General features: G+C 53.9%; 2 protein-coding genes across 5 annotated transcripts; one reads left to right on the forward strand and one right to left on the reverse strand.

The window, feature by feature from the left end:
* Window positions 1-55: 55 nt before the first annotated feature.
* LOC143439442 (short stature homeobox protein-like) lies at window positions 56-3,039 on the reverse strand. Of its 2 annotated transcripts, none has more exons than XM_076925853.1 (5): window positions 2,862-3,039; window positions 2,103-2,254; window positions 1,043-1,112; window positions 819-907; window positions 56-734 (listed from the first exon to the last, which is right to left on the reverse strand). In XM_076925853.1, the coding sequence occupies exons 1-5, from the start codon at window positions 3,007-3,009 to the stop codon at window positions 393-395; spliced, it is 801 nt and encodes a 266-aa protein (XP_076781968.1). In that variant the 5' UTR covers window positions 3,010-3,039; the 3' UTR covers window positions 56-392. The 2 variants fall into 2 exon arrangements, with proteins under 2 accessions (XP_076781968.1, XP_076781969.1); XM_076925854.1 differs by having other exon boundaries at window positions 59-734; window positions 1,043-1,100.
* Window positions 3,040-5,219: 2,180 nt separating this feature from the next.
* Ppp2r3b (protein phosphatase 2 regulatory subunit B''beta) lies at window positions 5,220-11,508 on the forward strand. 3 transcript variants are annotated; one of them, XM_076925855.1, is made up of 13 exons: window positions 5,220-5,958; window positions 7,622-7,831; window positions 7,990-8,093; window positions 8,286-8,388; window positions 8,547-8,621; window positions 8,959-9,045; window positions 9,190-9,346; window positions 9,544-9,592; window positions 9,685-9,771; window positions 9,930-10,105; window positions 10,388-10,506; window positions 10,730-10,830; window positions 11,201-11,508. In XM_076925855.1, exons 1-13 carry the CDS (start codon window positions 5,734-5,736, stop codon window positions 11,265-11,267), a joined length of 1,560 nt encoding a protein of 519 aa, XP_076781970.1. In that variant the 5' UTR covers window positions 5,220-5,733; the 3' UTR covers window positions 11,268-11,508. The 3 variants fall into 3 exon arrangements, with proteins under 3 accessions (XP_076781970.1, XP_076781972.1, XP_076781971.1); XM_076925857.1 differs by lacking the exon at window positions 5,220-5,958 and adding an exon at window positions 5,967-6,190; XM_076925856.1 differs by lacking the exon at window positions 5,220-5,958 and adding an exon at window positions 6,329-6,693.
* Window positions 11,509-24,246: the final 12,738 nt, after the last annotated feature.

Here is a 24,246-nt window from a genome sequence, read left to right on the forward strand (position 1 = left end):
GGCCTGTGGGTCACTGTTGGGTCATGGATGACATCATCGACCCGCCCCCCCCAATCCACAGCAAACCCGGATGTTGATGCGTTTATTTGGGGCGGGTTCAAGTCCTCTTAAGACAGACAATAAAATCAGGAAGTGGGGGTCATGCGGGGGCGGGGCTTCACGTCAGGACAGGAAATGATGTCATCACCCTAGAAATCTGGAGTTTACACCCTGGGTCAGGGGTCACAGGGGTCACACTCACACAGAGGGCTAGCCTGGGGTAAGAACAGGACACAGGTGAGGCCAGAGGTGGGGCGGAGTTCTGGGTGAAGAGTGGGCGGGGCCAGGGAAGATTGACAGCGAGATCTGTGGGGTGGGGCCAGGGGATGTTTAATGGGTGACAAAGGCATGGCCTAGGGAAACTTCCTTCTTAGACAGGAAGTGATGTCATCACAACCAAGAGTGAGGTCAGTGGCCGGGAAAGTGGCGTCGGAGGTCGGCCCCGCCCACTGGGCGCCGGCCCCGCCCCCGGAAGTGAGGTTAGAGCCCCAGGGCGGCCCGTGCTTCTGCGCCTTGAGCCTCAGGTCCGCGATGCTGGAGCTCCTCACAGGCTCCGCCCCCTGAGGCCCCGCCCCCGCCAGCCACGCCCCTGCCACTGGCAGGAAGTGCGGGGGCGGAAACACTAGGTAGGGCGGGGATACAGGTGGGAGGAGCTGCGCGTGGGCCACGCCCCCCTCCTGCAGCCGGGCCTGTGCCTGGGGATGGACAGGAAGTGACGTCGGGAGACAGCGTGACATCACAGGCACGGACAGGAAGTGAGGTCATGGGGCGGGGCTCACCTGCTGGCAGGGCAGGCGCAGGGCGGCCATGTTGACGTAGGGCGCCAGGCGGCAGGTGTCCAGGGAGCCCGCGGTCCCGAGGGTCACGCCTGCGGGGCGGGGCCGTCAGACAGGAAGTCCCGCCCTCTCAAGCTCCGTCCACAAAAAACCACGCCCACCCCAAGCCATCGTGGCTGATCCCGCCCACTTCAGAGGCCCCGCCCTCCCGAGGCCACGCCCCTCACCTCTGTGTGTCTGTGTCTCTTGCTTCCGGCACTTGGCCCGGCGATTCTGGAACCAGACCTGGGGGCGGGGCTTAGAGTGATGGGCGGGGCTCGGAGGGACTGTGGGCTCTGCTATCCCTGCCACCCCCCTGCCTCAGCTCTGTCCCCACCATCCCCACCATTTTCCTGCCTCAGTTCCGTCCCTGCCATCAGGGTCATCCCCCTGCCGCAGCTCCCCGCATCTGCCCGCCCGCCGGCCGTCGTTCCCTCCCTCCATCCCTCGCGGTCACTCACGGTCATTCCCCTGCCTCACACTCTCAGTCATTACCACTCGCGGTCATCCCCCCGCCGCCGCCCCCGCCGCCGCCGCCGCGCAGCTGGCGCTAATGAGAAGTTATGAGCCGCGCGCGGGAATCTGATTTACGCCCGTGCGGGGCGGGGGCGGCGACCCCGCGGGGACCGAGGAACGCGGAGGGGGCGGGGGCTGTCAATCAGGGGCGGGGGCGGGGCCGCGGGGGCCTTGCTTCTGTCCTTCGGTGTTTTCACACAAAAGCTGAAGCAGGTGGATGAGCGCGAGTGAAGAGTGTGAGGCCGGGGGATGGCCGTGAGTGCACAGTGAGGCAGGTAGATGGTGGGGAATGGAGCTGCGGCAGGGGGATGGCCGCAAGTGCGCGGCTCCTGTTTCCTCAGCCCGGACCCGCGTCCTGCGAAGCGGGAACGAAATCCGGGGCCCCGGGGTCACGCGGGTCGGGGGTCGAGGGTCACGGGGGCGGGGCCGCGGCTGTGGGCGTGGCCACGAACCCCCGGACCCCTGACCCCGAAACACCGCCCGCGTTCGTTGATCCACGTCGTGACCTCGCGCGCGCCCGCCGCCCCTCGGTGCCCCGCCCCTGGAGCTCGCAGACCACGCCCGGACCACGCCCCTCCGAAGAGCCCCGCCCCGCACTCAGGCCCCGCCCCTCCGCCGTCTCTATAGCCCGCATTCGTTGACTTCGTAGTAATTGCTCATTTAAATAAAACATTATTTAAGCCCCGCCCCTCGTCTCGGGCCCCGCCCCTCGGCCCAGGCCCCGCCCCGCACCTGCACCCGAGCCTCGGGGAGCCCCAGCCGCGCGCTCAGCTCCTCCCGCGCGAAGGCGTCTGGGTAATGCGAGTCCTCGAACGCGCGCTCCAGCGCGCGCAGCTGCTCGGCCGTGAAGCTCGTGCGGCTGCGCCGGGGCCGCGGGGCGGGGCCTGCGGGGTCGCGGGGTCGGGGCCAGGGGGTCACGGTCACTCGCGGTCATCCCCCTGCCTCACAGTGTCACTCGCAGTCATCCCCCTGCCTCACAGTTTCACTCGCGGTCATCCCCCTGCCTCACACTGCACTCCTAGGCATTCCCCTGCCTCACACTCTGCACTCGCGGTCACTCGCTGTCATCCCCCTGTGGTAGATCCGTCCGTCCATCCGCCCGGGCCGGGAGGCGGGATCTGAGGGGTCGTGGATGACGTCAAATAATAAAAAAAAAATTAAAAACCCGGGGGCCACAAAACCCCCACGCGGGTCTGTGATGTCACGCGCCCGGGGTCGCGGGGTGAAAGCCGTCAATCCCCTGCCGCGGACAGGACGGGAAGCGCAGTGCTGGCCACTCCCCGGCCGCGGATTCCGTTGTCGGGGAACTGGCGGTCACTCCGCTGCCGTGGATCCGTCCGTCCCTCCATCCGCGGTCCCGGCCCGGTCACTCGCGGTCAACCCCCTGCCGTTGATCCGTCCATCCCGGGGGTCCGCGGGGTCTCCGGGCCCTGCCCGCCGGGGCCCCGCTCCCCCACCGGCGGACCGCGCTGAGGACTGCGCCGCACTCACCCCCGGGGTCCGCGTCGCCGTCGTCCCCGCGCCCGGTGCCCGCGGCCCCGCGCGGACCGCGGTGAGAGCACCGCGACCCCGGCCCCGCCCCCGACTTCCGGTCCCCTCGGGGCCCGAACTCGGACACGAAGGCCGCGAGCCGCTCCATGGTCCGGGTCGCGGGCTCTGATCGCCGGCCCCGCCCACCGGCCCCGCCCACCGGCCCCGCCCACCGGCCCCGCCCACGCCCACCGCCCACGGGCTCGGAAGGAGGAAACGCGTGAGAGGCAGGTGGATGACCGCGAGTGACCGCGAGCATCGGAGGCAGCGGAATGACCGCGAGTGAACAAGACAGACGGACCTTGGATCTACGGCAAGGGGATGACCGCGAGTGACCGCGAGCATCGGAGGCAGCGGAATGACCGCGAGTGACCGGGACTAACGGATCTACGGCAGCAGAGTGACCGCTAGTTCCCCGACAACGGAATCCGCGGCCCGGGAGTGGCGGGCACTGCGCTTCCCGTCGTGTCCGCGGCAGGGGATTGACGGCTTTCACCCCACGACCCTGTGCGCCCCCCGATCCCCTAGTGAACCCGCAGGACCCGCCCCCAGGCCCGGGCGGATGGACGGACTGATCTACAGCTGGGGAATGACTGCGAGTGAGCGCGAGCATCGGAGCAGGGAGATGACTACGACTTCGGGATCCGAGGCAGGGGGGTTACCGCGACCGTGGTGCTGCGGCCGGAGGATGATGGCCAGTAGAGTCCGAGGCAAGGGAATGACCATGACTGCTGGATCCGAGACCGGGGAATGACAGGGAGTGGAGTCCGAGACAGGGGAGTGACAGCGAATGGAGTCCGACACGGGAGTGACCGCGACCGCGGGATCTGAGGCAGGGGACTGACTCGAGTTGTGGGGAGCGGGAGGGGGGCAGGGCTTACGCCCCTCAGTAAAGAATGATTGACAGACGCACGAAGCGCCCTGGCCCCTCCCTTGGGCTTCGGAATTAAATTATGCAAATTATGCAAATTATGCAAATGAGATCCCCCCCTCGGCAAACCGGATTATCCCGGCCACAGCTGCTCATGTCTGAGATGGGGCGGAGGCGGGTCCCTAAACTTCCCAAGCCCCGCCCACAGCACCCGGGCCCCGCCCCTGGCCCATCAGCCCCGCCTCTCCTCGCCTTGCTGTCTTTTCTGTGCTCTGTCTGGTGTTGGCCCCGCCCACAGCGCCAGGGCCCCGCCCCAGTGTTTAGGCCACGCCCCTCCACTTTGTGCCATCACTGCTGCGAGTGACCCGATGCTAATGTTGCGGCAGGGGGATGACCGCGATGGACGGAGTGAGAGGCAGGGAGCTGAACTACCGCAGGGGGATGGCAGGGATGGAGCTGGAGCAGGGGAATGACTCTCAGTACGGATTTCTCCCGCGCTGACCTGCGACCCCGGCGTGTGACGTCACGGCGGGAGCGAGTGAGTCCCGGCCCGGTGACGTCACACCGGGGAAATCCCCCAGGACTGACCCCGCCCCTGTCATTCATTCATTCTCCCGCCCTGACCCCACTGTCAATCACGAGCCGCGCTCCTAGTCGCCTTTTACCCGCGGTTCTTTAAAGCGGGTGACGTCACACGGCCCCGCCCCCTGCCCGTCCATCATTTTCCAGCCCCCACCACACGGCGCTGGCCCCGCCCCCGCTGTCAATCATAATTCAGAGTAAATTGAAATCTGAGCGCACGTCCCCTGGGACTAAAAATTGAATCTGAGGGGCGGGGCTGAGGCCCTGGGGAGGCCCCGCCCCCTACGCCGCCGAGGCCGCCGGGAGCTGCGGGATTCGATTAGACAGACGGGGACGCGGTCCCCCCCATCCCCCTGCCTCAGCTCCGCCATCGCGGTCATCCCCGTGCCTCACACTGTGCACTCGCGGTCATCCCCCTGTCTCACACTGTGCACTCGTGATCATCCCCCTACTTCAGCTCCATCCCCTTGTCACAGCCATGTTGCTGCTCCAGCGGCATCACGGCCATCCCCCTGCCTCAACTAGAACACAGGCATGTGAGGCGAGTGACAGGAACAGGGGTCACGCGACCTTCGGGATTCGAACTCGCGTCTCACAATGCGGAGGGCGGGGCACGGTGACGCGCGCAGTGAGGCGCATGCGCAGCACGGGACCGCTCATTCTGCCGAGGCGCGTGCGCGACCGCAAACCTTCCAGGGGACACAGTGCGCATGTGCCGACCCCTGAGGCCCACACTGCGCACGCGCCACCCCTTCCCAAAGCGAACGACTGCGCATGCTCATCCGCCCGGTTCCGGGATCGGCCTCGGGACGAGCACTGCGCATGCGCGCGCCGCTTCCAGGGTCTCGGAGACCGAGCGGCTGCGGCCCGGATCCGGGAGAGTGCGCGGGGCGACGCTGTTTGATGACGCGCGATGTGGTCGACCTGGTGACTCGGCAACCGCGCCACGGGAATCCCACGTCCCCCGCGCGCACAATATTTATTGTTGTCGCGTTTCCTGACGTTATTCCCGCGCGCCCCGTCCACCAGCGCGGACTCCTGGGGTGGGATATGCGGTTGTCATGGGAACAGGGGGCGGGGCCCGGCCCTGTCAGTTACTTGGCGCGGCCATTTGTTGTGGTTTCGCCACCGGCGCGAGCGAGTCTGTGTCTCAGTCCCGGGTCGATCTACGTTGTGTTCGCGGCCGGTGACGAAATCGCGGCGCGCCCACTCATCAATCAGTCGCCTTGTCTATTTTGACTGTAGGCGCGGCCGCCTTGTTTTGGTCGCAGCCCGCAACGTCATCAGTGCACGCCCACGTGTTGTCGCGGCCCCGTGACGCCATCAGCCCGCGCCGGGTCAGTCTGCGCGGCCCCGCTCCCGGCCCCGCATCCCGCCGCGATGCCCCCCGGGAAGCCGCTGCAGCCGCGGCTGCAGATGAAGGTGGACGAGCTCTTCCGGCGTTGGCTCAGCGATCCCGACACGCAGCGCGCACTCAGCGACGGCCTGCGGCGCATCCGCGATGACGTCACGCCCGACCACGCGACCCCCGCCCGCAGGACCCCCGCGCCGCACCAGGGCGCTAGGCCGTCGCCAGGACCGCGGAGGACGACGGGACACGGCGCGGTGAGTCCCTGGGGAATTACCCTGTGGGCGGGGCTGTGACGTCACAGCGGGACAGCCCTCTGACGTCACGGGGAAGCCCTGCGGCCGCGACGTCCGGACTAGGGGGTGGAGCCGCACGTCGGGGTCACATCCAGGTCATCGGAGAGGGTCGTTGGGGTCACGGCGGCGCAGGGGTCACACTGAGGTCAAAGGTCGAGGTTTACATGTGACGTTGGGGACAGATTTCACTATGGTAGGTTAGGGGTTGCGCAGGTCAAGGGTCACCGCCGTCGGGCGGGGAGGGGGAACCGGAAACACCGCACAGTTTATCCGGGAGACTCCGGCCACGCCCCGGCCACGCCCACCACAGCTGTCCGAGCCACGGGCAGAGTCACGTGACCCGAGGACTAGCGAGGACGGCGGGGAACGAAGGGGAGCGGGCGGGCAGGCGGGCGGACTCGAAGGAGGTCCGGGCCCCGCGCGTGACCCTGCGGTGACCCCTGATCTCTGACCCCGAGCGTCATGGCCTCCGCGTTGCCGTGAATGGATCGCGCTGCTCGCCGACCCCGCCCCCCGGGGTCTCGGAGCCCCGCGGCCCCGCCCCCCGCCTGTCCAGAGCGCATGCGTACGCGCGCCCCGTGCCCGCGCCGCGACCCCAGCGACCCCGCGGTGCGGCTGGCGCTTGCGGCGCTGGCCCGGGGCTGCGACCTGGTTTTCCCGTCGCGCTTTCGGAAGCGGCTGCGGGACTTTCGGCAGGTGCGGGCTCGCGGTGGGTCGGCGGCGGGGTGAGTGACAGGAGGGGCGTGGTCTCAGCTGCCGCGGGGTGAGTGACAGGAGGGGCGTGGTCTCACCTGCCGCGGGGTGAGTGACAGGAGGGGCGTGGTCTCAGCTGCCGCGGGGTGAGTGACAGGAGGGGCGTGGTCTCAGCTGCCGCGGGGTGAATGACAGGAGGGGCGTGGTCTCAGCTGCCGCGGGGTGAGTGACAGGAGGGGCGTGGTCTCAGCTGCCGCGGGGTGAATGACAGGAGGGGCGTGGTCTTAGCTGCCGCGGGGTGAGTGACAGGAGGGGCGTGGTCTTAGCTGCCGCGGGGTGAGTGACAGGAGGGGCGTGGTCTCAGCTGCGGCGGTGTGAGTGACAGGAGGGGCGTGGTCTCAGCTGCGGCGGGGTGAGTGACAGGAGGGGCGTGGTCTCAGCTGCTGCGGGGTGAGTGACAGGAGGGGCGTGGTCTCAGCTGCCGCGGGGTGAGTGACAGGAGGGGCGTGGTCTCAGGTGCTGTGGGGTGAGTGACAGGAGGGCGTGGTCTCAGCTGCTGTGGTGTGAGTGACAGCTGAGGCGTGGTCTCAGCTGCTGCAGAGTGAGTGACAGAAGGGGCGTGGTCTCAGCTGCCGCAGGGTGAGTGACAGGAGGGGCGTGGTCTCAGGTGCGGCCGTGTGAGTGACAGGAGGGGCGTGGTCTTAGCTGCCGCGGGGTGAGTGACAGGAGGGGCGTGGTCTCAGGTGCTGCGGTGTGAGTGATAGGAGGGGCGTGGTCTCAGCTGCTGCGGGGTGAGTGACAGGAGGGGCGTGGTCTCAGGTGCTGCGGGGTGAGTGACAGGAAGGGCCTGGTCTCAGCTGCCGCGGGTTGAGTGACAGGAGGGGCGTGGTCTCAGCTGTTGACCTCCGACCTTTTGACTTTGCCCCTGCAGGTCCAGGTCGGCAGGGAGGAGGAGCAGGAGGAGGAGCCGCCGCCGCCGGCCCCGCCTCCCGGCTGCAGCGTCCCCGCCTTCTACTTCCCGCGGGGCCGCCCACAAACGGGCGCCTGGGTCGTGGATGATGTCATTGCGGACGTGGAGCGGGCGTTCGCCGCTTTCCCGCAGGAGAGGGCGGGGCTGGATGACATGGGCGTCGTGGCAAAGGTGGGTGGGTCTGGGGGTGGGGTTTGGATGGTGGGCGGGGCCTGGTCGTGCCTTCTTGGTCTGGGGGGCTGTGGGCGGGGCCTGATGTGACTGAATGACCTCTTGTGTCTCCCTGTGCGTCACGCCGGCCCCGCCCCCTCCGCTGGCCCCGCCCCCAGGCTTGCCGCTGCCCGCTCTACTGGAAGGCCCCGTTGTTCTACGCTGCCGGCGGGGAGCGCACGGGTTCCGTGTCTGTTCACACCTTTGTAGCTGTGTGGCGGAAGTGAGTGCGCGGGGGCGTGGCTCCCGAGGGGCGTGTTTCGCAGCGATGATGTCACTGGAGGCCCGCCCCCGACGCGGGAAGGCACTGAACCCCAGTGTCAGTCACCGGAGGGTGGGCAGGGTGGGCAGATGCCAGGGGGCGGGGCCCCGGGTGGGCGTGTCCCGGGCGGTGATTCCACAACCCCGCCCCCAGGGTGCTGCTGACGTGTCACGACGATGCCTCCAAGTTCTTGCAGCTGCTGGGCAGCCCCGGGAGCCGCGGCCTTGCCCAGGAGGACTTCGTGCCCTTTCTCCAGGTGGGCGGGGTCCCTGACCACGCCCCATCAGGCTGGACACGCCCCGTTTGCAGGCCCCTCCCACAGGCTGTCACTCTTATCCTGTCCCTGCTCATCTATGCTTCTGGGTGACCACGCCCTGTCTCTGGCCCCGCCCCCGACCCCACCCTCTCCTGCAGGATGTGGTGAACTCTCACCCCGGACTGTCGTTCTTGAGAGAGGCGTCCGAGTTCCACTCGCGCTACATCACCACGGTGAGTGGCCACGCCCCGGCCTCGCCCACCCGCGTGGACACGCCCATCCCGACGACCACGCCCATCGCAGGACACGCCCCGGCCCATCACATAGCCTGTCAGGGCCTTGCTTATACCGATGGCAACTCCCACATGCCGTGCCACTGCCTGGCCACGCCCACACGGACTCACAAGGGAAACAGCTGAGCACACAAGGACCCGCCCCTGGCTAGTCAGTCACCTGCGGACTCGCTCCTGAGGACACGCCCACACCTGTCTGACTCCACACTGACCCGTGACCTTGCCCCGCAGCCCCGCCCCGCAGCCCCGCCCCCTGACCCCGAGGTCTCGCCCCCAGGTCGTCCAGCGCATCTTCTACACAGTTAACCGGTCGTGGTCAGGCAGGATCACGTGCGAGGAGCTTCGGCGGAGCAACTTCCTGCAGGTGGGCGGGGCCTCGGGCACTTCCTGTGAGGGCGGGACCTGTAGGCCTCTCCACCATGTGCATGGCTCGTGATGGGCGTGTCCTCACTGACATAGGCGTGTCCTCGTTGCTGTGGGTGTGTACTCACTCTGACCCCGCCCCCAGGCCGTGTCGCGGCTGGAGGCGGAGTCAGACATCAACCGCGTGACCGACTTCTTCTCATACGAGCATTTCTACGTCATCTACTGCAAGTTCTGGGAGCTGGACGGCGACCACGACCTGATGATTGACAGGCGGGACCTGGCACGGCACGCTGATGGGGGTGAGGGGCGGGACCGGGGGCGTGGTCTTTCGGAGGTGGGGGGCGGTGCCAGGAATTAAATGTAATCTTGGATTGTCTTAAGCAACCAACTACTATGAAGCCGATAATAGGAAAAGATGTTGGGGGCGGAGCCTGGGGAGTTGGGCGGGGCCTGACGTCACGGGGGCGTGGCCTCACCGCCGCCCTGCCTGCTGCAGCCATCTCCTCCAGGATGATCGACCGCATCTTCTCAGGCGCCGTGACCCGGTATGACCCCGCCTCCCCCGCAGGGTGGGTGGGGCCTGGGTGACATCCCCGCCGATGTCGCGATGACCCGCCCATGACACGCCCACCCACAGGGGCCGGAAACCAAAGGGCGGGAAGATCGGGTACGCGGACTTTGTATGGTTCCTGCTTTCGGAGGAGGACAAGACCACGCCCACCAGGTGGGTGGGACGTCGGGTGGGCGGGGCCTGGGCACCCGAAAGTCTGAGTTCTGTAGTGTCTGGTCACTTCCTGTTAAAGCCACGCCCCCACTGACCCTGCCCTGTGACCCCACCCTGTGACGTCACCCGTGACCCGCTGACCCCGCCCCGTCCCGCAGCGCCGAGTACTGGTTCCGCTGCATGGACCTGGACGGCGACGGCGCGCTCTCCATGTTCGAGCTCGAGTTCTTCTACGAGGAGCAGGCGCGGCGTCTGCTCGCGCGCGCGGTGGAGCCGCTGCCCTTCCCCGACCTCGCCCGCCAGGTGCTCGACCTCGTCGCCCCTCGGTGCCCGGGTGAGCGGCCCCTGACCCCAGGGTGACCCCAAAGTCCTGCAGTGACCACTGACCCCTGTGTGAAATCATGACCCCGTGTGACCCCGTGTGACCCTGTGTGACCCTCGGCTGACATCATACTAACTCCGTTTGACCCCACGTGACATCACACGTCATCCTGCACGATGTTACGTGTGAGTCTCCCACAGCCCCAAGGGAGGTCACATGTAACCCGCGTGATGTCATGTGTGACCCCCGTGTGACCCCCGTGACCCCACGGTGACCCCGCGGCCCCTCCCCCAGGCCGCATCACGCTGCGGGACCTGAAGCGCTGCCAGCTCGCGGGTCAGTTCTTCGACACCTTCTTCAACGTGGACAAATACCTGGAGCACGAGCAGCGGGAGCAGGCGGCGCCCACGCGGGTGGGCGGGGCCGGGGCTGGGGTGGGCGGGGCCGGGGCTGGGGTGGGCGGGGCCGGGGCCGGGTGGGCGGGGCCGGGGCTGGGTGGGCGGGGCTGGGGCGGGGTCAGATGTGGGCTTGGGTGGGTGGAGTCATTGGTCTGGGGTGGAGTCACAGGTCAGTGGGCGTGGTCGGAGTGGAGTCACGGGATCACATGGGGTCTCATGGTCCCGGCCCCGCCCCCAGGACGCGGACGCTGACCCCGCCCTCTCTGATTGGGACAAGTACGCGGCTGAAGAGTACGACTTCCTGGTGGCCGAGGAGGCGGCGGACACGTGGGACGGCGGGTGAGGGGGCGGGGACTCGGCGGAGGTGACCCTGTGACCTGTTGCCCTTCAGAAGTCCCCGCCCCACGTCAGTCCATCCACACGCCCTTCCGTAGGCCCACCCACGTTACCTAAGCCACACCCCTCGCACCCAAGTCCTGCCCTAACCTGCCACTCAGGGCTTGGGTCCGCCTCTTGATACCTGGCCACGCCCACCATGTTATGGCCCCACCCACTTTGCCCTCCATGCTTGCCCACGCCCATTCGCTATAGCCCCGCCCCTTAGCCCTGCCCGCTGATGCCCAACCGCGGACTCTCCCTGTGTCCCCACCCGTCACTAAGTACCGCCCACTTTCCTCTGGCTCCGCCCTCTCACTGGCCCCACCTCCAGGTTCGAGCCCTCGCTGTGCTCCGTGGATCTGTTTGACTTCACGGATGACGACCTCCAGCTGCTGTGACCCTGCGCTCGCTCGGGGACCTGCTGTGCTCCCGCAGCGGAGTGTGGCCCTACTGTGTGCCGTGGACTCGCGAGTCACACGTGCTGCGGTGTCGGAGGACACCAGGACTGTGGTCGGGTTTTGTGGACCTCACGTGGCTGTGACGCCACGTGACCTGTAGCCCTACTGTGTGCAGAGCAGCACCTGTGGCTGACACTGCATCATCTTTGTATTTTTGAATAAAGAGTTTGAGAGATTTTCATTCTGTGTGGCGAAGTCGGCGCACAGTCAGGACGGCGCACAGTCAGACGCAGAACCAGCAGCTCACGGCTCCTGAGTGACAGCCGGGGTGAGTGTCCAGGCCACGCCCCCTCCGCGAAGTCGCACAGAACTCAGGCCCGGGTGAGGCTGCACCTGTCAATCAGGACCATAAGGAGGAGCCTTGTAGTCCAGGCCCTGCCCCCATGACACCTCTGGCCATGCAGGTCCCTGGCCACACCCACCTGCAGTGGGTCAGGGTCGGGGTCAAGGGTCAGGGGTCGGGGTCTTTGCTTGTAAGAAGGCGCTCCCCACCCACCCACCGACCCCTCCTTTCCCACCACTCGCGCGTCCCCTCTGCTGGGGCCACAGAGCCTCCAAACCCAGTGCCTCCTGTGTCACTGATGCGGGACAGGGCTATCCTCGGCTACACGGGCCGGCCGGTGTGCGCTGTGGTTGGTTGTCAGTCCCTGAGGGGCTGCGTGGTTCCCCCCCCCTCCCCCCCCCCCGCGGATGGAGCGGATCACGTGACAGGGTTGTCTCTGGATGACGTCAACTTCCGACTGACTCTGCTCCACTTTTACCCTACATTTCCCGTAGACAGGAAATGGTCTAAAGTGTCTGAGTGACGTCACCCCTCCCGTTTACCCGCCGGTTCCGGTTCCGGTCCCCGCTGTCGGGTGTTTGGGTGACGCTGTGTCACTGAGGACAAACCCCGCAGGTCCCTGAGGTCGGGGCCGCGTCCCTCCGGATGATGGTCCAACCTCAGTTACCGGCGTGAAATGTGACAACGCACAGCTCCTCGTTCTGGATTCCACGTTCAGATGCACTTACAGGCTTCTTCGCCCGTGATACAGAACCCACGCCTGAAGTTTAAAATATACACATACACACGTTTAAATGTACATATACACTTAAAATATATATGTTTAAATTCAAAATAAAAACTTAAAATCAAATTTACATATACATTTAAATATACAAATTTACATACACATTTAAATATACAAATTTACATATACATTTAAATATACAAATTTACATATACATTTAAAACCAAACTTTAAAATCAAACATATATATATATACACAATTAAAATTTAGTAACTACACATAAAGCGTAATATTTTGTGATTCCTGTTTGAATATTGTTACAGTCTAATGAAGTACAGTGTATGCACGTTAACAGAGACGTTTCTCCCCATTCCAGGTTTTGCTTTAAATTTAGAAAAACTTTAGTCATTCTGAGAGTCTCGTATAACATGCTTTCTTCATATTCATCAAATAATTCTTACTAGATCTACGATACCTCTTCTCTCCTCACCCAACAAAGTATCATTATTTTTTATTTATAAATCAATTGAGAAAAACTTATGCCACATAAATATTTTGTTTGTATTCAATCACTTTAGGAAGAAAAATTTCAAAAATCTATATAACTCAAATGTTACACATGTAACATTGCATGATGTAGTAAGTATTGTGTGACATTCAGGCATTGGAGGCTGATACAAAATAATATCGTGCCTGAAAGTGATAAGTGATGCTGGTTATCAGACATATATGTATAGCAATACCTGTTAATGACATATATGTATTATGTAATTACATATAGACTATGAAATTTAGTTACATATATATGTAAACATAAATGTGTCATTATACACAAAACGTATACACACATTACACACACACACACACACACACACACGTATCGCATCAGGTTCCCTCCTCCGTGTGTAGTGTGACATGCGCTGCTGGATTTAGGAAAATTCATCAGAAACTCACATCACACTGCTGATTTGATTGCGCCCAGTGACCACAAAATGAGATTTCCAATGAGACAGGTTTATGTTCGCCTGCAGGAAGAATGTTGCTCAATTTAAGTATCTTCTCTTCCCGCAGTAGAAATGTAAAATGAACTTGATGGAAACCAGGGACTTAAAAATCTCTGTGTTTCAGAATTTAATTATTTGAATGATATCAGTATTTTTTGGGCCCTGAAAATAACCTGCAGTATCTTCTATAAACAACTAATTTCTCTCACAATATGGTGGTTAGTGCTTTTATATTCTGTAGACAACGTTTAAGACAACAAACATTTGTAACCATTAACTTTACATGATTCCCTCATGTTGGCACTTCAAGTCTGTGTGAGGCTCTGTGCTTCCGTTTCCACTGAGTCTAGACAAGGCAGCTGAGGTAGAAGTACATATCCCACACACAGGCAACAGCATTTGGGATAGCCTCCTGCTACAGATGTTTGGGACCTACATGAGACCAAGCTGCTTATCTGCTACATATGTGCAGGGAGGCCTAGATCCAACCCATGTATGTAGTTTGCTTGGTGGTCCAGTCTCCAAGAGCCTCAAGGGTCCAGGTTAGTTGATTCTGTTGGTCTTCCTGTCAGGGATTGGTGCTTGTCCATGGGATGAGTCTCAAGTTAGGCCTGTTATTGGATGACCTTTCCATTAGTCTCTGCTCCATCTCTAATCTCTTTATTTTTTGTATTTTAGGATAAGTCTTGGGTTGAACATTTTGTAGGTTGGTATTGTAGAGTTGACTTAATACTTATGTTAATTGAGCTCCCCCAAATTACATTCAATAATCCACAACATTGGGGCTGGTAGAGAAGAACTCTGCCACTGAGGATGGGAGATCAGAGCAGATTAATCACTTACAACCTACAGGTGGATTGGTCTCCTTCTGCCTCCATGAGGATTCCTGCCTGGGCACAGGAGGCAGCCTCCCCAGTCTCTATATTCCCACTGCAGTGAGTCACACCTAAGGACACCCCTATTGATTCTTGGGTACCTCCCCTATCACAGGTCTCCATTTTTTTCCAGGAGATGCTCCCTACTACCCACCGTCAGTTGCAGATTTTCATTCTTTCTCATGATGATCTCATCTGGTCATCCCCATTGCCCCTCCTACACCAGACCCCACCCCCACTCCCACTGTTATCCAGATCCTCTTTCCCACCCGGTTCCCTCCCTTCATCCCTGCTTCTAAGTGAGGCTCAAGCATCCTTGCTTGTGCCCTCCTTCCTGTCCAGCCTCCTTGGGTCTATGAAATGTACCATGGGGCTCCTGTATTTTATGACTAATATGTAGGACCATGAAAGGCAGCCTGGTTCATGGTTGAGCTAAGGTTAGAAACCCCAGTGTCCCTAAAGGGACAGCAGGCATTTTACCTGGTTCCTGGACCTTAGGCTCCTGGCAGGTGGCCATAGCCCTTCATAGATTTATGTTCTTCAGTCATGTAAGGAAAATGCCCCAAGACTCTCTGTAGGTAGACAGACATGACCTGTGGTCAGGGAACCTCAAGACAGATCTCCATTTTAATGAGGTACCCAAAGGGCTGGAGGCTTAGACAATAAACTCCCCTTTCCAGACAGTCCTTCCTGCAAAAAGTATTTAACCTCAGGCCTGCCCTGAGAACTCAGTAAGGTTTTATTCATCCACTTTTCTCCATGAAAATAAATGCCTTAAAACCCTGGACTGTCTCCTTTCACTGGGATCCGCCATGTTGAGCAATGCAGCAGGCCTTCACCTAAAGAGCCTTGTAGTCTCCTGCAGAAGGCCTCTCAGTGCTCTCTCCACAGCCACCTGCTGACCAAGCCAAGAATTCATCCCGCACCATCCAGCCAGAGCTCCCCACTTTCCCCTTTGCCTGGGGGCCCGATGCAGCTTGTGGGCCCCCACTTTGCTCTCAGCCCTTCAGTGACTCCCAGCGGTTCCTGGGTGCCCGAGACCCTGAGAACCAGATGGCCTTGGCCTCTATGCAGGCCTGGGGCCCCTGAGCGGGCTCCAGCATCCCTGGGACCTCAGACTGCACTGCCCCACACCTGGAGCAGTGTCCTGTGACTTCCCTATAGTCCAACTTCCCGAGTGTGTTGCCTCTCTGAGTGGCCGAAGCCCTGTGGTGGGGCAGACATGGAACCCCATTAACCCTACACATTAGTATATATTAATACACTATAAGTGAGTACATATTATGTACTCACTTGCGACTTGGTGACCTCACTCAGGATGATAATCTCATGATCCATACACTTTCAAAATCCATTGAAAAATTCATAATGTGTTTGCTTTTCATAGATGAGTAGTACCCCATTGTGTAGATGTACCACATTTTCTTTATCCATTCTCAGTTGAGGGACATCTAGGTTGATTCTAGTTTCTCGCTGTTATGAATAAAGCTGCTATGACCATAGTTGAGCAAGTGTCTTTGTGGGATTGTAGAGCAAGCCCAGGAGTTGTATAGATGGGTCTTAAAGTAAAACTATTCTTAGTTTTCTGAGAAAACTCCTAATTGATTTCCAAAGTCATTGTACAAGTTTGCACTTCCATCAGCAATGGAGGAGTGTTCCCCTTGATGCACATCCTACCCTGCATGTGCTTTCCCTTGAGATTTTTTTAAAATTAAATTAAAATTTAGATTTTTACTTATTTATTTCATATCTCGCTCCTTGGCCTTCCACGGGTCATCTTCCACAATCTTTCCCCAGTCTCCCCTTTCCTTCACCTCTGTGTGGGTGGGGGCCCACTGAGTATCCTTCCCACCCTGGCATTGTGAGGCAAGGTGCTTTCTCTTTCACCAAGGCCAGACAAGGTAGCCCAGCTAGTAGAACACATCCCACACACAGGTATCAGCTTTTGGGATAGCCCCTGTTCCAGTGGTTTGGAACAAAACATGAAGACCAAGTTGCACATCTGCTACATATGTGTGGGGAGGCCTAGGTCCAGCCTGTGTTTTCTTTGGTGGTTCTGACTCTGAGAGCTCTGAGTGTTCAGGTTAGTTTACTCTGTTGGTCTTCTCTATCTCCTTTGGGTCCCATAATCCTTCCTCCTGTTCTTTCATAAGAGTCCACAAGCTCCATCCAACTTTTGGTTGTAGGTGTCTGTATCTGTCCAAGTCAGCTGCTGGGTGGGGCCTCTCAGAGAACAATATGTACAGGCTTTGAAGCAAGATCTAATTATCCTTTGAACTTCTTCACTGTCAGTTGTTGTGTGTCCCTTTTCACCTCTCATTTTGATTTTTTTGGATACTGTCTGTGAAATCACTCATTCCAAACAGTTCTGACACAACCAAGATAATAGGAAAGACAAGGCTCCAGTCAGAGACAGCTCAGGTAGCACCAAGGAGATCCAGATGGGGAAAGAAGGCAAGCACAAGAATACAACCACCAGCAGCCCAGAGTACTTGGTTTCATCAGAACCTAGTTCTCCCACATTGGAAAGTCCTGAATTCCCCATATCACCAGGAAAGCAAGAGTCAGATCTAAAATCACTTCTAATGACGATAGAGAACTTTAAGAAGGACATAAATAACACCCTCAAAGAAATTGAGGAGAACAGAACTAAAAAGGTGAAGGAATTGAACAAAAAACATCCAGGACATAAAAATGGAAGTAGAGACAATTAAGAAATTACAAAGGGAGACTACCAGGGATATAGAAAACCTGGGAAAGAAATCAGGAGTCATAGATACAAGCATCACCAACAGAATACAAGAGATAGAAGAATCTCAGGTGCAGAAGATACCATAGAAAATATTAACACAACTGTCAAAGAAAACACAAAATGCAAAAAGTTCTTAACACAAAACATCCAGGAAATTCAGGACACAATGAGAAGACAGAACTTAAGGATAATAGGTATAGAAGAAAGTGAGGATTCCCATCTTAAAGGGCCAATAAATATTTTCAACAAAATTATAGAAGAAAACTTCCCTAATCTAAAGAATGAGTTGCCCATAATCATCCAAGAAGCCTATAGAACACCAAATAGACTAGACCAGAAAAGAAATACCTCCCGTCACATAATAATCAAAACACAAAATGCACAAAACAAAGAATTTTAAAAGCAGTAAGGGAAAAGGTCAAGTAACATATAAAGGCAGACCTATCAGAATTACACCAGACTTCTCACCAGAGACTATAAAAGCTAGAAGATCCTGGACGGATGTCATACAGACCCTAAGAGAACATAAATGCCAGCCCAGGATATTATACCCAGCAAAACTCTCAATTACCATAGATGGAGAAACCAAGATATTCCATGACAAAACCAAATTTACACAATATCTTTCCACAAACCCAGCACTACAAAGAATAATAGCAGGAAAGCTCCAATATAAGGAGGGCAATTATACCCCAGAAAGAGCACGAAAGTAAGCCTCTTCCAACAAACTCAAAAGCAGACAAACACACAAACAATGCCTCCGCTGTTAACAGAAATAACAGGAAGCAATAATCTCCTCTCCTTAATATCTCTTAACATCAATGGACTCAATTCCCCAATAAAAAGACATAGGCTAACAGGCTGGAGACACAAAGAAGAAGACAAGGGAAAGCCCACACTCACATGGGAATTGAACAATACTCTACTCAATGATAATGTGGTCAGGGAAGAAATAAGGAAAGAAATTAAAGACTTTTTAGAATTTAATGAAAATGAAGACACATCATACCAAAACCTATGGGACACAATGAAAGCGGTGCTAAAAGGAAAACTCATAGCTCCAAGCGCTTACAAAAAGAAACTGGGGAGGGTATACACTAGCAGTTTGACAACACACTTGAAAGCTCTAGAACAAAATGAAGCAAATACACCCAAGAGGAGTAGAAATAATTAAAGTCAGGACTGAAATCAACTAAATAGTAACAACAACAAAAAAACTATACAAAGAATCAATAAAACTAGGAGTTGGTTGGTTAAGAAAATCAACAAGATAGATAAACCCTTAGCTAGACTAATCAGAGGGCAGAGAGACAGTATTCAGATTAATAAAATCAGAACTGAAATGGGGGACATAATAACAGAAACTGAGGAAATCCAAAAAATCATCAGATCTTACTACAAAAGCCTATACTCAACAAAATTGGAAAATCTGGATGAAATGGACAATTTTCTAGACAAATACCAGTTACCAATGTTAAATTGGGAGCAGATAAACCATCTAAGCAGTCCCATAACCCTGAAAGAAGTAGACGCAGTCATTAAAAATCTAGTCACCAAAAAAAAGTCTGGGACCAGATGATTTCAGTGCAGAATTCTATCAGACCTTCAAGGAAGATCTAATACCAATTCATTTCAAAGTGTTCCACAAAGTAGAAGTAGAAGGAACACTGCCAAATTCATTCTATGAAGTCACAACCATGCTCATACCTAAACCACACAAAGACCCAACAAAGAAAGAGAACTTCAGACCAATTTCCCTAATGAATATCGATGCAAAAATACTCAATAAAATTCTCGAAAACTGAATCTAAGAACACATCAAAACAATCATCCATCATGATCAAGTAGGCTTTATCCCAGGAATGCAGGGTTGGTTCAATATACGTAAATCCATCAATGTAATCTACTATATAAACAAATTCTCAATTGAGGAATCTTGAATGGTTGAGAAGCACCAAAAGAAGTGTTCAACATTCCTAGTCATCAGAGAAATGCAAATGAAAACAACATTGAGATTCCACCTCACACCAGTCAGAATGGCTAAGATCGAAAACACAGGTGACAGCAGATGCTGGTGAGGATGTGGACAAAGAGGAACACTCCTCCATTGTTGGTGGCATTGTAAGCTGGTACAACCACTATGGAAATCAGTCTGGTGGTACCTTAGAAAATTGAACATAGTATTACCTGAGGACCCAGCTATACCACTCCTTGACATATACCCAAAAGATGTTTCAAAATACAACAGGGACACATGCTCCACTATGTTCATAGCAGCCTTATTTATAATGGCCAGAAGTTGGAAAGAACCCACATGTCCTTCAACAGAGAAATGGATACAGAAAATATGGTATATTTACACAATGGAGTACTACTCAGCTATCAAAAACAACGAGTTCATGAAATTCTTAGGAAAATGGATGGAGCTTGAGAATATCATCCTGAGTGAGGTAACTCAATCATAAAAGAACACACATGGCATACAATCACTGATAAGTGGATATTAGCCCAAAAGCTCACAATACCTAAGACACAATGCATAGACCACATGACATGAAACTCAAGAGGAGGAAGGAAGACCAAAGTGTAGGTGGTTTTTTTGTTGTTGTTTGTTTTTGTTTTTGTTTTTTTTTTTTTTAGAAGGAGTAGCAAAATACTCAACCAGAACTCCCAGGGTCTAAACCTCCAGCCTGAGAACAGAAAGGGAGGGACTCATGGCTCCACTTGTATAGGTAACTGAGGGTGGCCTCGTTAGGCAACAGTGGAAGTGGAGGGCCATGGTCCCCGAAAGATTGGATCCATAGTGTTGGGGAATTCGAGAGCAAGGAGGCGGGATTGGGAGAATGGTGGGAGCACAACCTCATAAAAATTGGAAGAGGGGGGTATGGGATAAGGGGTTTTGGGGGAGAAAGGAAGTGGAGATAACAGTTAAAGGTAAATATGTAAAACATCCAAAAAAAAAAAAACCCTGGAAAAAAGATAGTTTACTTATTCAAACGATTTTCAAAGGTTTCCAGGAGATGCTTATTGGCTAAGATCTTATTTTAATCTCTTCACAAAAGAATTTATGTCTGTTTAATATTCTCAAGAGAGATGTAAATCCTAATTTCTCTCAACAATTAATTGACAAAAGAGGAGTAATTTTATAAAAAGTAGAAGCTCTCATTATATATTATATAGATTGATATACATTGATTAATTGTTGGCTGTTTTATAATAGTCCTTTGATAAAAGAAATTATTAATAAAAAATTATATTTCTTTAAATAATGTCTTCATGACTCTCTGAGGGTGGAAGGGGCATGCCCTGTTTACTCTTAACTTTCTAAAACTGAAAGCTCATGGCAAATCTGCTGCTGATTGCCTCTGGCATCGCTGAGACCAATAATAACTAAGTCACAACTATGTGGAAGGACCCTTTTACTCTTAAATGGAATGGCCAGGACCCAGTTCCTCATGGGGCAGAGGATTGATATGCATGTTTGATACCACAGAAGACACAGATAAATGGCCGCCAAAAAGATTAATGAACTAAATAGATACCCCCACAAAACCAGGCCCAATTATAAATAAGATGAATAACAATTGACATCCAGGGAAGAGAAATTTCCCTGAGAATTCCCTTCTTTTTTCCTTTCCAGATTAAAAAAATTAATCACTGGTGATGTCTGCTGTTAGGAGTTCTAATCCTGATGCTGGCTTCTGGACTTACACTACTCAGACTTCCAATGGACCTTTGACAAGGACGTCAGACAGCTATAGACTGACATCACTAATATGAAGAAATCCCTCCTTTCGCTGTCTGATGCAATCCCCCCAAATTGCAAAGGACTTTATTGGACCTGTTTTTCTCTTTTACAATAGAAAAGACTGTGTACAGCTCTAGACCGCGTACAGCCCTTAAAGAAGAATGCTGCTTTTACATAGACAAAACAGGGATGATTAAAGAGAGCATGAAAAAGGCCAGAGAAGGTCTTGAGAAAAGACAGAGAGAGAAAGAGAAAAAGGAGAGCTTGTACAAGAATTGGTCTTCAACCTCTCCATGATTGTTAACCCTACTTCCTTCCATCTTGGGACCAGTAATTAGGTTATTTTTGCTTATTTCCTTTGGTCCCTGGGACTTAAATAGGCTGACTAACTTTGTGAAACAACAGATAGATCATCTGATAGCAAAATCTATTCAGATACATTATTATAAGTTAGCTATGAAGGACCATGAGACTCTAGATGAGGATGTTACTCTATCCAGGGTGCTCCCAAGTCCCATCACCACCCAACCTAAAAGAGGGGACTTCTGCCCCTAGACCAAGCAGAGAGGGGCCACCCAGAACCCCCTCTGTCTGGAGATCTGAATTCTTGCTTAGGCTGCGAGGCTAAGCACTGCAAGGGAATATAAATAAAAGTTAAAAATATGTTTCTGGGTTCCCTGAGGGACAAGCCTGACTGTATAGGGGTTGATGTCAAAAGTATCCCCTCTCCAGGAAAAAGACATCGGGATGGGTATGGCCTTCATGCCTCACTGGACAATGACAGGAGGACTGGAGCCATTACAAGGTCCCCTTTAATTACTGGAGGTTAGGCCTCTATCCCCGCCTTGGCAAGATTAGAATCGCCATGGCCCTTCTATACTTGGAGAAGGGAGGAGATGTCAGGGGCAGCCCTGCTTATACACTGAAGGCCTAAAATCAGCCATAAGCCTAAAATCAGCAATAGGTCTGACATACATGCCTGCTAACACAAAGTCTTGGGTCTCTGTGGAAAAACACCGAAACAGATGTCCATAAACTATCGTAAACAGGCAGCTTTTGTAGAAATCTACCAGGTTGAGTAGCTATAGACCTTGTAAATAGGCAGCCTTTGGCAGATAGTACCAAATTAGATAAGGACAAGTGAATCATAGGCAGAGTCATAGTGACCTGACCCCTGAACCTTCACCCAGCTGATACCCTGTTCTGAAAGATATCTGTAATCCCCCTGAACACCTATGCTCCTGTGTCATCCCCTTCCCCACATCCTGCATTTTCGTGTTTATAACCCCTGTGTTAAAAAGTAAAAATTATGATTTGATAATAATAAAAAAAAAAGAAATGAAAAGAAAAGAAATAACACACAGTGTCCCCCTGACTCTGCTGACTTAGCTTCTGATAATCCATTTTCTTGTTCTCAGAAATACTTTGAATTATAAAATGCTATTGTGGGTTTTGTTAGTATGCTGGGTAAAATAATTTTTATTGATTTCATTTTAAATTTCAAAGTTCATAGTGAGTTAAAATGTCCTTCAACATAATTATAGGTCATATTTATTTTCATATTGTAAAATGCAAGTTAATCTGTTGAACATTTTTTAAAAAATGGATTCTTTTTTGAGAATTTCATATATGAGCACTATATTTACATAATTTTTTCTTTCTCTCCTTCCTCCCACTCTTCCCAACCCCCAATACTTTTCAAATATATCTTATTTAATTATTGTTCATATATATATGTATATATGTATACATGTATAAGTATGTATGTACATATAAATACTGATAAATAAAGTGTTTTGGGGAAAAAATAAAAAAATATATAAAATATATTAAAAAAGATTTCTCTGTTGTAAATTCTCTGTTTAGCTCTATACCTAATATTTTGATTGGGTTGTTCGGGTTTTTTTTGGAGGTTAGCTTCTTGAATTCTTTATATATTTTGCATATAATCCCTTTTTCAGATGTGGAGTTAGTGAAGATTTTTTTCCCCCAATCTTTTGGTTGCCAATTTTTTAAATTGACAGTGCTCTTTGCCTTACAGGAGCTTTTCAGTTTCATAAGGTCCCATTTATCAATTCTCAATCTTTGGGCTTGAGCCATTGGAGTTTTTCTAAAGGCATGAAGCATACAAGCAGATAAAATACCTATGCATATTAAGAAGCTAAGATTAAAAGAGAGAGGGGCTGACAACTGGTCAAAGAGCAGAGAATAAATGTGAGTGGAATTCTCAGCCACAAATGGGACGTCCCTTACCCTTAAGACTCAGTGACCCTCAACCAAAGAACGGATAAAGAAAATGTGGTACATTTGCACAGTGGAGTATGAGTCCGCTGTTAGGAAAAATGACATTGTGGAATTTGTAGCTAAATGGTGGCACTAGAAAATATGCAACTCAGACCCAGAAAGACAAACATGGTGTGTAGTCACTTACAAGTGGCTATTAGCTGTTAAGTAAAGGATAATTGTACTACAAACTACACACCCGGAGAGGGTAAGTAACAAGGAGGGCTCAAGGGAGAGACACATGGATCACCTTGGGAAGGGGAAATGGAATAGATTTTGCAGGTGCCTTGGGGCAGGTGGGCTTGGGAATAGGAGGGTTCAGGTGGAGGAGGAAAGGATGGCTATAATAGGTAGGCATTAGGGGGCAATGTGGAAACCTAGAGCAATGGGAACTTCCTGGAACCTCTGAAGGTGACCCTAGGAAGGAGGCCTAGCAATGGAGCCTGAACTGGCCGTCTTCTGTAAGTATGTAAAGCTCTCAGTGGTGGGACTGCGATACCAACACAACCAGTAAACCTTTGACACACACATGTCCTGCCTGCAAGATGTGCTGGGGCAATGGTAGTTCAGATCTTGATGGGAACAGATTCAGAGATCCACACCCAAACATTAGGCAGAGCTTAGGGAAACCCCACAGAAGAGAGGGAGGAAGTATGAGGAGCCAGAGGGGTTGAGGAAACTAGGAGAACAAGGTCCACAGAATCAACTAAGGATGATAGGATCTTACAGAAACTGAAATGGCAATCGCAGAACCTGCATGGATCTACAGTAGGTTCTCTGCATACTGTGATTGTTTAGCTTGGGGTTTTTGTGGGGTTCCTAAGAGTGGGAGTAGGGGTGTCTCTCACTCTTATGTCTCTCCTCGGGATCCATTCTTCTTACTGAGTTGTCTCTCCAGGTTGATAAGAGGGTTAGAGCCTAATCTTATGGCATTTTGTTTTCCCATGGTTGATTGCTATCTATGAGAGACATGCTCTTTTCTGAAGGGGAAAAGAGTTGCAGTGGATCCAGGGAAGAGGTGAGGTGGTGGTGAGGACTGAGAGGAGTAGAAGTAGGGGAGCCTGCAGTTGGGATGTGTTGTATGAGAGAAGAATAAGTAAAAGGAAAAAAAAAGCAAATATACACCACCTTCAAAATTCCTCAAACAAAAACAAACACTACCATCATCAACCCACTCTCCAGGGACCATCATGGAGAGGAGACAGAAGTCAGGGATGAAAATAGGAAAACAATGTTGTCTTGATGT

Source organism: Arvicanthis niloticus, chromosome 26, assembly GCF_011762505.2.
Source record: "Arvicanthis niloticus isolate mArvNil1 chromosome 26, mArvNil1.pat.X, whole genome shotgun sequence".
NCBI lineage: Eukaryota > Metazoa > Chordata > Mammalia > Rodentia > Muridae > Arvicanthis > Arvicanthis niloticus.